Source organism: Chiloscyllium punctatum, chromosome 48 (genome assembly GCF_047496795.1).
Source record: "Chiloscyllium punctatum isolate Juve2018m chromosome 48, sChiPun1.3, whole genome shotgun sequence".
Lineage (NCBI taxonomy): Eukaryota > Metazoa > Chordata > Chondrichthyes > Orectolobiformes > Hemiscylliidae > Chiloscyllium > Chiloscyllium punctatum.
This window is the reverse complement of record NC_092786.1, coordinates 60,900,739-60,913,204: the sequence shown is the minus strand read 5'-3', so window position 1 is coordinate 60,913,204 and position 12,466 is coordinate 60,900,739. Positions and strand designations below refer to the sequence as shown.

General features: G+C 47.2%; 1 protein-coding gene across 4 annotated transcripts in view; it reads right to left on the bottom strand.

The window, feature by feature from the left end:
- Positions 1–796: 796 nt before the first annotated feature.
- The window catches only part of LOC140469115 (fibronectin type III and SPRY domain-containing protein 2), a 38,264-nt gene continuing 26,594 nt past the window's right edge, over positions 797–12,466 (bottom strand). For 3 of the 4 annotated variants that reach the window (XM_072565410.1, XM_072565409.1, XM_072565411.1), the window contains exons 12-13: positions 4,549–4,725; positions 797–1,500 (exon numbers count right to left, since the gene is read on the bottom strand). In XM_072565410.1, the coding sequence (XP_072421511.1) occupies positions 1,248–1,500; positions 4,549–4,725 (430 nt within the window). In that variant the 3' untranslated portion in view covers positions 797–1,247. The remainder of the gene's footprint in view (positions 1,501–4,548; positions 4,726–12,466) is intronic. The other variant, XM_072565412.1, reaches the window with a different exon arrangement.

The following is a 12,466-nucleotide window of genomic DNA, read 5'->3' as shown; positions in this document are numbered from 1 at the left end:
TGGCACTGGTGGGTAAAGCAAACAATGAACCCAGAACTGCTGGGGGTGGGAATCGTCCCAAATCAACACTTGCCCCAAAATGAACTATTACTCCTTTAACGCATTGGCCATTGAGTGGGCTGGGGGGGGGGGGGGGGGTTAAGATCCGTTTTGGGCAAGTCACAGAGACTATGAATGGAGCCTGGGGAGGGGGGAGTGTGGATATCTTGGGGTAGACAGGGAGGGGGAAACTGGAGGAGCTGGGGATATCGATTGGGGGAGGATAGATGGGGTGGGGGTGGGGTCGGGGAGGAGATGGGGAGGATGGATGGGGTGGAGGTGGGGGTCGGGGAGAAGTTGGGTGAGGATGGATGGGGTGGGGGTGGGGGTGGGGGTTGGGGAGGAGGGGGAGGATGGATGGATGGGGCAGGGGTGGGGGGGGAGGATGGATGGATGGATCGGGCGGGGGTGGGGGAGGATGGATGGATGGGGTGGGGGTGGGGGAGGATGGATGGATGGGGTGGGGGTGGGGGAGGATGGATGGATGGGGTGGGGGTGGGGGAGGATGGATGGATGGGGTGGGGGTGGGGGAGGATGGATGGATGGGGTGGGGGTGGGGGAGGATGGATGGATGGGGTGGGGGTGGGGGAGGAGCTGGGGGAGATGGGGGGGGAGATGGGCAAATGGAGGGGGTGGGTGGCAAGGAGCTGGGGACGAGACAGGGCAGGTGGGGTGGTGCTGGGGAAGGTGGGGGTGGGCGAGGAGCTGGGGAGTTGGGGTTTGGGGTGGGGTGGGTGGTGCTGGGGGAGATGGGGTGGGGTTTGGGGTGGGACAGGTGGTGCTGGGGGAGATGGGGTGGGGCTTGGGGTGGGGTGGGTGGTGCTGGGGGAGATGGGGTGGGGCGATGCTCACTGGGTCCCTCTGCTGGTACAGTGTAGCAGTGTCACTCTCCGCGTTGGCACAATCTCCATTAGCGAAAGTGAGGGCTGCAGATGTGGGAGATCAGAGTCGAGAGGGTGGTGCTGGAAAAGCACAGCAGGTCAGGCAGCATCTGAGGAGCAAGAGAGTCAACGTTTCGGGCAGAAGCCCTTCATCACCTCTTGCTGCTCGGATGCTGCCTGACCTGCTGTGCTTTTCCAGCTCCATATTCCCCTCCATCTCTAAATGAGCTGCTCATGAGAAGCATTGCATATTTCACTGGTATTTTCCTTTTGAGCGAAAGCCTAAATCCACACTACATTCACTGCAGCTACAACTGAAGGAAAACTTCATGGTAATCTTATAAACTCGGGGGTAGGAATCCCATGACAGATTTTTAAACTGCCAGGTCCCTCCAAAGCGAAGCAAGGATTGACCAGCTGCTGAAAGGGATGTGAGAACGTGAAGAGGTGTTGACGGATGGTAACATTGAAGAAGGACAATTTGCCCGTGTCGTAGTTCAGGAGAATTCCGATTTGTTTTGGAATTACAGTGATCCTCACGTCTGGGGTGATGCCGTTGTGAAGGAATTCAAATTTATTTCTGCAGATTTAAAACAAAGAGGAAAAACAAACAGCAAAAGGTGTGTGCAGAAGCTGAATTCACTGAATCATGGATCATTTTACCACAAACAATTTCCCAAAATACACTGCTAAAAAATACCCACTAGCTATTCAAAAACCTCAGTTTAAAATCCACATTTAGGTTTCGTGACCTTTGGGTCGCTCTGTAATTCCCAGTATTTGGTGGGGGTTGGGGGGGGGGGGGCACAGTGACAGTAAGTGGTCTCCTCCCTCCCAAACATGTAATGGTCTGGAAGTTCAGGGCAGCAGGTGGATGGGAGCAGCAAACTGACCTGAAGATACATCACTGTTCTGGTCAGGGCCTGCAGGATTGTGGCTGGATCAAATTCCTGGGATTCCCTCCCTAAGAGCATTGCAGATCTACCCACAGCACATGGACTGCAGTGATTAGAGAAGGCAGTTCACCATCACCTTCTTTGAGAAGGTGACTAAGGAGGTGGACGAGGGTAAAGCGGTAGATGTGGTGTCTATGGATTTTAGTAAGGCGTTTGATAAGGTTCCCCATGGTAGGGTACTGCAAAAAATACGGAGGTATGGCATTGAGGGTGAGTTGGAGGTTTGGATTAGGAATTGGCTGGCTGGAAGAAGACAGAGAGGAGTAGTTGATGGTAAAGGTTCATCTTGGAGTGCAGTTACTAGTGGTGTTCCACAAGGATCTGTTTTGGGACCATTGCTGTTTGTCATTTTTATAAATGACCTGGAGGAGGGGCTAGAAGGTTGGGTGAGCAAGTTTGCGGATGATACAAAAGTTGGTGGAGTTGTTGACAGTGAGGAAGGATGTGTCAGGTTACAGTGGGATATAGATAAGCTGCAGAGCTGGGCAGAAAGGTGGCAAATGGAGTTCAATGTGGGTAAGTGTGAGGTGATTCACTTTGGTATGAGTAACAAAAAGATGGGGTACTGGGCTAATGGTCGGATACTTGGTAGTGTGGATGAGCAGAGGGATCTTGGTGTCCATGTACACAGATCTCTGAAAGTTGCCATCCAGGTAAATAGTGCGGTGAAGAAGGCATATGGCGTACTGGCTTTTACTGGTAGAGGAATTGAGTTCCGGAGTCCTGAGGTCATGTTGCAGATGTGTAAGACTCTGGTGCGGCCGCATCTGGAGTATTATGTGCAGTTTTGGTCGCCATACTACAGGAAGGATGTGAAGGCACTGGAACGGGTGCAGAGGAGGTTTACCAGGATGTTGCCTGGCATGGTAGGAAGATCGTATGAGGAAAGGCTGAGGCACTTGGGGCTGTTTTCATTGGAGAAAAGAAGGTTTAGGGGTGACTTGATAGAGGTGTACAAGATGATTAGGGGTTTAGATAGGGTTGACCATGAGAACTTTTTTCCACGTATGGAATTAGCTATTACAAGGGGGCATAGCTTTAAATTAAGGGGTGGTAGGTATTGGACAGATGTTAGGGGTAGATTCTTTACTCAGCAAGTCGTAAGTTCATGGAATGCCCTGCCAGTAGCAGTGGTGGACTCTCCCTCTTTATGGGCATTTAAACGGGCATTGGATAGGCATATGGAGGATAGTGGGTTAGTGTAGGTTAGGTGGGCTTGGAGCGGCACAACATCGAGGGCCAAAGGGCCTGTTCTGCGCTGTATTCTTCTATGTTCTATGTTCTCAAGGGGCAACCAGGGACGGACAATAAATGCCGGTCAGCAAGCACTGCCCAGATGCTGAGTAGAAGGTAAGAAAGGGACAGAGAGACCAGGACCATTCCACTCACAACATGGCATCCTGCCTGGTACACTCAGCTCACATTCCACACTTATTAAATTGTGGGCTGATTTATAAGTAACAGAATGTACCAGTGAAGGGATTTCCATTCCCCTTCTATCCCACAGGGAAAGCGACTGAGGGGTACCCCATTGCCCACAGTGAGTCTACCATACATCAGGAGCATTGCTGAACTGACAGCCAGACTACTGTGACCACTAGGACTCATAACAGCACACAAACCAACGGCCACTCTCAGACAACAACTCACCAGGACGAAGGACCCGATACCCAACATGAGCAAAACCAATGTAGTGTACAAAATCCCATGCAAGGACTGCAGAAAACACTACATCGGACAAACAGGAAGACAGCTAACAATCCGTATACACGAACACCAACTAGCCACGAAACGACACGACCAGCTATCCTTAGTAGCCACACACACGGACGACAAGCAACATGAATTTGACTGGGACAACACTACTATTATAGGACAAGCCAAACAGAGAACAGCCAGGGAATTCCTAGAGGCATGGCACTCATCCACAGACTCTATCAACAAACACATCGACCTGGACCCAATATACCGGCCACTACAGCGGACAGCTGGAACTGACAACCGGAAGCGGCAGATTCAAACCACTACAAATGCCGGAGGAAACATCACAGAAGCGCTTCACAGGAGGCTCCCAAGCACTGAGGATGTCACCTAGACAGGGGACGAAACGTTTGCAAGACAAATTCCCAGCTCAGCGAACAGAACCACAACAACGAGCACTCGAGCTACAAATCTTCTCCCAAACTTTGAAGTGTGGGGTACACCTGTTGTCTCAGAGAGTGAGGGGTACTGTCAGTCTCGGGCTATGTTTAATTGTGAAGTTTCCATGTATTCACTCACTGAGTGCATGTCATTAACAGGAATCAAAGATCAGCACATGGATGGAGAGAATTGGGAAGGAGTTGATCAGCTGCCATAAGAACCTTAATCAAAGAATAATGTGAGGCAGGATCTCTCAATCTTATCTCCTTTCATGCATTTTATTTCTCTCAGATACTGTGCAAAAGAGCTAAACTCACAAAAAGCACATCATCACTAACCAGGGCTGTTAGTCTCCACAAGATTCTGAGAGTCCAGGCTTTGTCAATCAGGATTTAAATCATTAAAGAATCCACAGCAAAGATAATATAGAAAAAGCTTATTAAAGTTATGATTCCAGTGAAGGATTAATGGTTACGTTTCTGATGCTGGACCCTGTGCTTTAATTGGATTAGTTTGTGTTCACTCTGTACCTGGTTGGTGAGAGAGTGTGTCTCATGCACCACGATGTGATGTTTGAGCCAATGTAGCTGTCCCGTGAGATGTTGTGGGAGGCAACACCAATCCTGTATTCTGTCTGTTCAGTCACTTCAACCTCCCAGTAATGTTTTCCTCGGACAGGCACTAACTGCCCCATGACAGCAGCACAACTACCAAGGAGAGCAAGTTACAATGTCAGCCATCAGGCAGATCATGTCAATCCGTGTTACTGAGCATTAACAGAGATCAAGAGGAGAGATCAATACTTCTAGAACCAGTGATTAAACGCAGTCAAGGCGTCAGAACAAGCCTTTCCAGCCAGATCCACCTACTCCCAGAACCCCTCCCCGGCCCCCGTACCCCTCCAAAAAGAGGACTCAAGTTCCCACCACCTCATTGACATCTGCCAATGTGCATTCAGAATGTCTTTGTATTACTGTTGTGCTGACATCATCTTCCACAGCTGCAGGTAACCAGAGCGAAGACCCTGAGGAAGCAACAGCCATGGAATTTAAACACATTCACTTCTCCGATTCTGACCTCACCTTATTACCAACAAAGTGTTCAACTCTTAAAGAAACGTCACCAACTGAACAACATTTGTCAATTCATTAAAATTCATCTGCCCACATCTGGATTTCTGGTTGGCTACAGTCACGTGGCCAATCAGGTCATACATCTACCCCAGCTCCTCAACTATTTGAAAGAATTTCACATAAAGCAAACATTAATTTGTTATTGAAATGGCTTGTTCATTGCTTAAACAGTAAATAAACGGGACAGGGAGATAAATAACCAGTTCACCTGATTATTGGACAGAGGGCAAGTGGTCTCTGATGTTATGATATATTTGGATGGGGACAGGGAATGGTGGAAATGCCATTGGATCAGAAATTCAGAGTAGTCCTCAGTTCTATCTTAATGGTCTGGGGAGAGGGGTTCAGAACCCACCAGAGCAGTCGGTGGAATTTAAATTAAATCAATAATATCTGATGGGAAACTGGTCTCCATGAGGGTGATCACCACTGACTGACTGTTGTAAAAAGCCACCAGGTTCAATAATAAGCGCAAAGCCGGTCGGGAAGGTAAGTGATTGTTATTAGAGTGGGTGTGTTCTAAACCCCAGGTCCTACAAAGTAGGGTCTCCCTCCCTCCCTCCTCCTCCTCTAACCTTAATTAAGAGTCCACAGACTTGCCATAGGAAGAGGGTCTAAGGAAGTTTAGATCGAAGAGTGAGGCTTCAGCTCAGGAATCTTGATAAGGAGGTTGAGTAAGAGATTATGCCACAGTTGAAGAGGGTGAAGACATGACTGCTCAGCTGGTTCAGTGCGCTACGTGTTTGATGTGGCAGGTCAACGACTCTGGTGTGTCTGGCTCGTATATGTGTGGAAAGTGTGTGCACATTCAGCTATTGACCGAGTATATTGCAGCACTGGCAGCAGACGGGATTTAAGGATGGTGTGTTGCCTTCCTGGTGCTAGAGTGAAAGACATCGCGGACAGAGTGCAGGACATCCTCAAGGACGAGGGTGAAGAGCCCGAGGTGGTGGTACATGTCGGCACAAATGATGTCGGGAAGAAGAGGAGGAACATACTACAGCGAGACTTCGGAGAACTAGGAAGAAGGCTAAAAAGCAGGATGTCCAAGGTGGTTATCTCCAGTTTGCTTCCAGTTCCTTGGGCTAGTGTGGCCAGAAACCGGGAGATAATGGACTTGAACGTGTGGTTGGGGAACTGGTGCAGGAAGCAAGGTTTTAAATTCTTGGATCACTGGGGTATATTTTATGGTAACCATAAACTCTACAAGAGAGATGGTTTGCACCTTAATAGATCAGGGATCAGCATTCTGGCGGGCAGGTTTTCTGCTGCAACACCGCTACATTTAAACTAAGTAGCGGGGGGGAGGGGACAAGCTGGATGTTTAAAAAGGAAATTGAAGGGGTAGTTAGAACAAGACAAGTCAAGAAAGACAACTGTATCAAGGAGGCAGAAAACTGGAAAAGGCATCATGCTGTAAAGTTGAGTGAAATAAGGGTTGAGGGGAAGGGTGAGAGCAGTAACAAATTAAAAATTCTATATATGAATGCACGAAGCATTAGACACAAGGTGGATGAGCTTGAGGCTCTTTTGGAAATTGGCAGATACGATATTGTGGGGATAACTGAGACGTGGCTTCAAGTGGACAGGGCCTGGGAAATGAATATTCAAGGCTACACGTGCTATCGTAAGGACAGACTGACGGGCAGAGGGGGTGGGGTGGCCATGTTGGTAAGGGAGGATATTCAGTCCCTTGCGCGGGGGGACCTAGAGTCAGGGGATGTAGAGTCAGTGTGGATAGAGCTTCGAAACACTAAGGGTAAAAAGACCCTCATGGGAGTCATCTACAGGCCCCCAAACAGTAGTCTGGATGTCGGATGTAAGTTGAATCAGGAGCTGAAATTGGCTTGTCGCAAAGATGTTACTACAGTTGTTATGGGGGATTTTAACATGCAGGTAGACTGGGAGAATCAGGATGGTATCGGACCTCAAGAAAGAGACTTTGTGGAGTGCCTCAGAGAGGGATTTTTAGAGCAGCTGGTGCTGGAGCCGACCAGGGATAAGGCGATTCTGGATCTGGTATTGTGTAACGAACCAGAATTGGGCAGTGACCTCAAAGTGAAGGAGCCATTGGGAAGTAGTGACCATAATACAATAAGCTTCAATCTGCAATTTGAGAGGGAGTGGGTACAATCGGAAGTGACAATATTTCAGTTGAATAAAGGGAAATATGGAGCTATGAGGGAGCAACTGGCCAAAGTTCAATGGTTCAATACCTTAACAGGGAAGACCGTGGAGGAACAATGGCGGATATTTCTGTGTATAATGCAGAAGTTGCAGGATCAGTTCATTCCTAAAAGGAAGAAAGATCCCAGGAGGAGACATGGGCGGCCGTGGCTGACGAGGGAAGTAAAGAAACATATAAAGTTAAAAGAGAAAAAGTATAACTTAGCGAAGATAAGTGGGAAAACTGAGGACTGGGAAGCTTTTAAAGAACAACAGAGGATTAGTAAGAAGGAAATACGCAGAGGAAAAATGAGGTTCGAAGGTAAACTGGCCAAGAATATAAAGGAGGATAGTAAAAGCTTTTTTAGGTATGTCCAAGGCAAAAAAATGGTTAGGACAAAAATTGGGGCCCTTGAAGACAGAAACAGGGGAATATATTACTGGGAACAAAGAAATGGCAGAGGAATTAAATGGGTACTTCAGATCTGTGTTCACTGGGGAAGACACAAGCAATCTCCCTGAGGTAACAGTGGCTGAAGGACCTGAACTTAAGGGAATTTATATTTGCCAGGATTTGGTGTTGGAGAGACTGTTAGGTCTGAAGGTTGATAAGTCTCCGGGACCTGATGGCCTGCATCCCAGGGTACTGAAGGAGGTGGCTCGGAAAATCGTGGATGCGCTGGTGATTATTTTCCAGAGTTTAATAGAATCGGGGTCGGTTCCTGAGGATTGGAGGGCGGCTAATGTTGTGCCACTTTTTAAGAAGGGTGGGCGGGAGAAAGCAGGAAATTATAGACCAGTTAGTCTGACCTCAGTGGTGGGAAAGATGCTGGAGTCTATTATAAAGGATGAAATTACGGCACATCTGGATAATAGTAACAGGATAGGACAGAGTCAGCATGGATTTATGAAGGGGAAATCATGCTTGACTAATCTTCTTGAATTTTTTGAGGATGTAACTCGGAAGATGGACGAGGGAGATCCAGTGGATGTAGTGTACCTGGACTTTCAGAAAGCTTTTGATAAAGTCCCACACAAGAGGTTAGTGAGTAAAATTAGGGCGCAAGGTATTGGGGGCAAAGTACTAGACTGGATAGAGAATTGGTTGGCTAATAGGAAACAAAGGGTAGTGATTAACGGCTCCATTTCGGAATGGCAGGCAGTGACCAGTGGGGTACCGCAGGGATCCGTGCTGGGACCGCAGCTTTTTACAATATATGTAAATGATATAGAAGATGGTATCAGCAATAACATTAGCAAATTTGCTGATGATACAAAGCTGGGTGGTAGGGTGAAATGTGATGAGAATGTTAGGAGATTACAGGGTGACCTGGACAAGTTAGGTGAGTGGGCAGATGCATGGCAGATGCAGTTTAATGTGGATAAATGTCTGGTTATCCACTTTGGTGGCAAGAACAGGAAGGCAGATTACTACCTCAATGGTATCAAATTAGGTAAAGGGGCTGTTCAGAGAGATCTGGGTGTTCTTGTCCACCAGTCAATGAAGGTAAGCATGCAGGTACAGCAGGTCGTGAAGAAGGCTAATAGCATGCTGGCCTTCATAACAAGAGGAATTGAGTATAGAAGCAAAGAGGTGCTTCTGCAGCTGTACAGGGCCCTGGTGAGACCACACCTGGAGTACTGTGTACAGTTCTGGTCTCCAAATTTCAGAAAAGACATTCTGGCTATTGAGGGAGTGCAGGGTAGGTTCACGAGGTCAATTCCTGGAATGGCGGGATTACCTTACACTGAAAGACTGAAGCGACTGGGCTTGTATACCCTTGAGTTTAGAAGACTGAGAGGGGATCTGATTGAAACGTATCGGATTATGAAAGGATTGGACACTCTGGCAGGAGGAAACATATTTCCGCTGATGGGGAAGTGCCGGACCAGAGGACACAATTTAAAAATACGGGGTAGACCATTTAGGACAGAGATGAGGAGAAACTACTTCACCCAGAGAGTGGTGGCTGTGTGGAATGCTCTGCCCCAGAGGGCAGTGGAGGCCCAGTCTCTGGATTCATTTAAGAAAGAATTGGATAGAGCTCTTAAAGATAGTGGAGTCAAGGGTTATGGAGATAAGGCTGGAACAGGATACTGATTGGGAATGATCAGCCATGATCATATTGAATGGCGGTGCAGGCTCGAAGGGCTGAATGGCCTACTCCTGCATCTATTGTCTATTGTCTATTGTCTAATAACCTTCAGTGAAGAAAATCTGCCATCTTTAACTGATCTATCTGTGCAGTTGTTTTTTAGTTGCCCTCTGAAATGGTTCATGGCACTCAATTCAAGGACAGTTAGGGACAGACAATAATTATTAGCCTTGTCAGAAATCTATACGTCCCATGAAGGAATGAAGAAAATATAGTTTTCATTGTGGATCTGGAACTTTTACCAAACAAGCAGCAATTTTACAACTCATCATAACAGCCCCTCCACCAGTGCTGCACTCCCTCAATACTAACCCTCTGATAGTGCAACGCTCCCTCAGCACTGACCCTCTAAAAGTGCAGCGCTCACCCTACTACAGTGCAGTGTCCCCTCAGCACTGTCACTGCGGTGCTCCCTCGTCACTGGCTCTCCAACAGTGCAGCACTCCCTCAGCACTGACCGTCCCACAGTGCAGCACTCCCTCAGCACTGACTTTCCCACAGTGCGGCATTCCCTCCACACTGACCCTCCGACAATGCAGCACTCCCTCTGCACTGACCCTCTCACAGTGCAGCACTCCCTCAGCACTGACCCTCCCACAGTACGGCATTCCCTCTGCACTGACACTGTTTAGGCCAATTTAGGAATATTGCGTGCAATTCTGGTCTCCTTCCAATTGAAAGGATGTTGTGAATCTTGAAATGGTTCAGAAAAGATTTAAAATTATGTTGCCAGGGTTGGAAGATTTGAACTATAGGGAAAGGTTGAGTAGGCTGGGGCTGTTTTCCCTGGAGCGTCGGAGGCTGAGGGGTGACTTTATAGAGGTTTATAACATCATGAGGGGCATAGATAGGATAAATAGACAAGGTCTTTTCCCTGGGGTGGAGGAGTCCAGAACTAGGGGGCATAGGTTTAGGGTGACAGGGGAAAGACATTGACTGGGACTGCCATAGTGTTAAAGGTTTAGATGGAGAGGAATTTCTTAAGTGTGTACAAGAAAATTTTCTGATTTAGTATGTGGATGTACCGACCAGAGAAGGTGCAAAACTTGACCAACTCTTGGGAAATAAGGCAGGGCAGGTGACTGAGGTGTCAGTGGGGGAGCACTTTGGGGCCAGCGACCATAATTCCATTAGATTTAAAATAATGATGGAAAAGGATAGACCAGGTCTAAAAGTTGAAGTTCTAAATTGGAGAAAGGCCAATTTTGATGGTATTAGGCAAGAACTTTAGAAAGCTTATTGGAGGCAGATGTTCGCAGATAAAGGGACGGCTGGAAAATGGGAAGCCTTCAGAAATGAGTTAACACAAATCCAGAGAAAGTATATTCCTGTCAGGGTGAAAGGGAAGGCTGGTAGGTTTAGGGAATGCTGGATGACTAAAGAAATTGAGGGTTTGGTTCAGAAAAAGAAGGAAGCATATGTCAGGTATAGACAGGAAAGATCGAGTGAATCCTTAGAAGAGTATAAAGGAAGTAGGAGTATACTTAAGAGGGAAATCAGGAGGGCAAAAAGGGGACATGAGATAGCTTTGGCACATAGAATTAAGGAGAATCCAAAGGGTTTTTACAAATATATTAAGGACAAAAGGGTAACTAGGGAGATAATAGGGCCCCTCAAAGATTAGCAAGGCGGCCTTTGTGTGGAGCCACAGAAAATGGGGGAGAAACTAAATGAATATTTTGCATCAGTATTTACTGTGGAAAAGGATATGGAAGATATAGAATGTGGGGAAATAGATGGTGACATCTTGCAAAATGTCCAGATTACAGAGGAGGGAGTGCTGAATGTCTTGAAATGGTTAATGGTGGATAAATCCCCAGAACCTGATCAGGTGTATCCGAGAACTCTGTGGGAAGCTAGAGAAGTGACTGCTGGGCCTCTTGCTGAGATATTTGTATCATCGATAGTCACAGGTGAGGTGCCAGAAGACTGGAGGTTGGCTAACGTGTTGCCACTGTTTAAGAAGGGTGGTAAGGAAAAGCCAGGGAACTATAGACCAGTGAGCCTGACGTCGGTGGTGGGCAAGTTGTTGGAGGGAATCCTGGGGGACAGGATGTACATGTGTTTGGAAAGGCAAGGACTGATTAGGGATAGTCAACATGGCTTTATGCGTGGGAAATCATGTCTCACAAACTTGATTGAGTTTTTTGAAGAAGTAACAAAGGAGATTGATGAGGGCAGAGCAGTAAGTGTGATCTATATGGATTTCAGTAAAGCGTTCGACAAGGTTCCCCATGGGAGACTGATTAGCAAGATTAGATCTCACGGAATACAGGGAGAACTAGCTCAAAGGTAGAAGACAGAGGGTGGTGGTGGAGGGTTGTTTTTCAGACTGGAGGCCTGTGACCAGTGGAGTGCCATAAGGATCGGTGCTGGGTCCTCTACTTTGAGTCATTTACATAAATGATTTGGATGTGAGCATAAGAGGTATAGTTAGTAAGTTTGCAGATGACACCAAAATTGAAGGTGTAGTGGACAGCGAAGAGGGTTACCTCAGATTACAACAAGATCTGGACCAGATGGGCCAATGGGCTGAGAAGTGGCAGACGGAGTTTAATTCAGATAAATGCGAGGTGCTGCATTTTGGGAAAGCAAGTCTTAGCAGGACTTCTACATTTAATGGTAAGGTCCTAGGGAGTGTTGCTGAATAAAGAGACCTTGGAGTGCAGGTTCACAGCTCCTTGAAAGTGGAGTCCCAGGTAGATAGGATAGTGAAGAAGGCGTTTGGTAAGCTTTCCTTTATTGGTCAGAGTATTGAGTAAAGGAGTTGGAAGGTCATGTTGCGGCTGTACAGGACATTGGTTAGGCCACTGTTGGAATATTGCGTGCAATTCTGGTCTCCTTCCTATCGGAAAGATGTTGTGAAACTTGAAAGGGTTCAGAAAAGATTTACAAGGATGATGCCATGGTTGAAGGATTTGAGCTACAGGAAGAGGCTGAACAGGCTGGGGCTGTTTTCCCTGGAGCATCGGAGGCTTATAGAGGTTTACAAA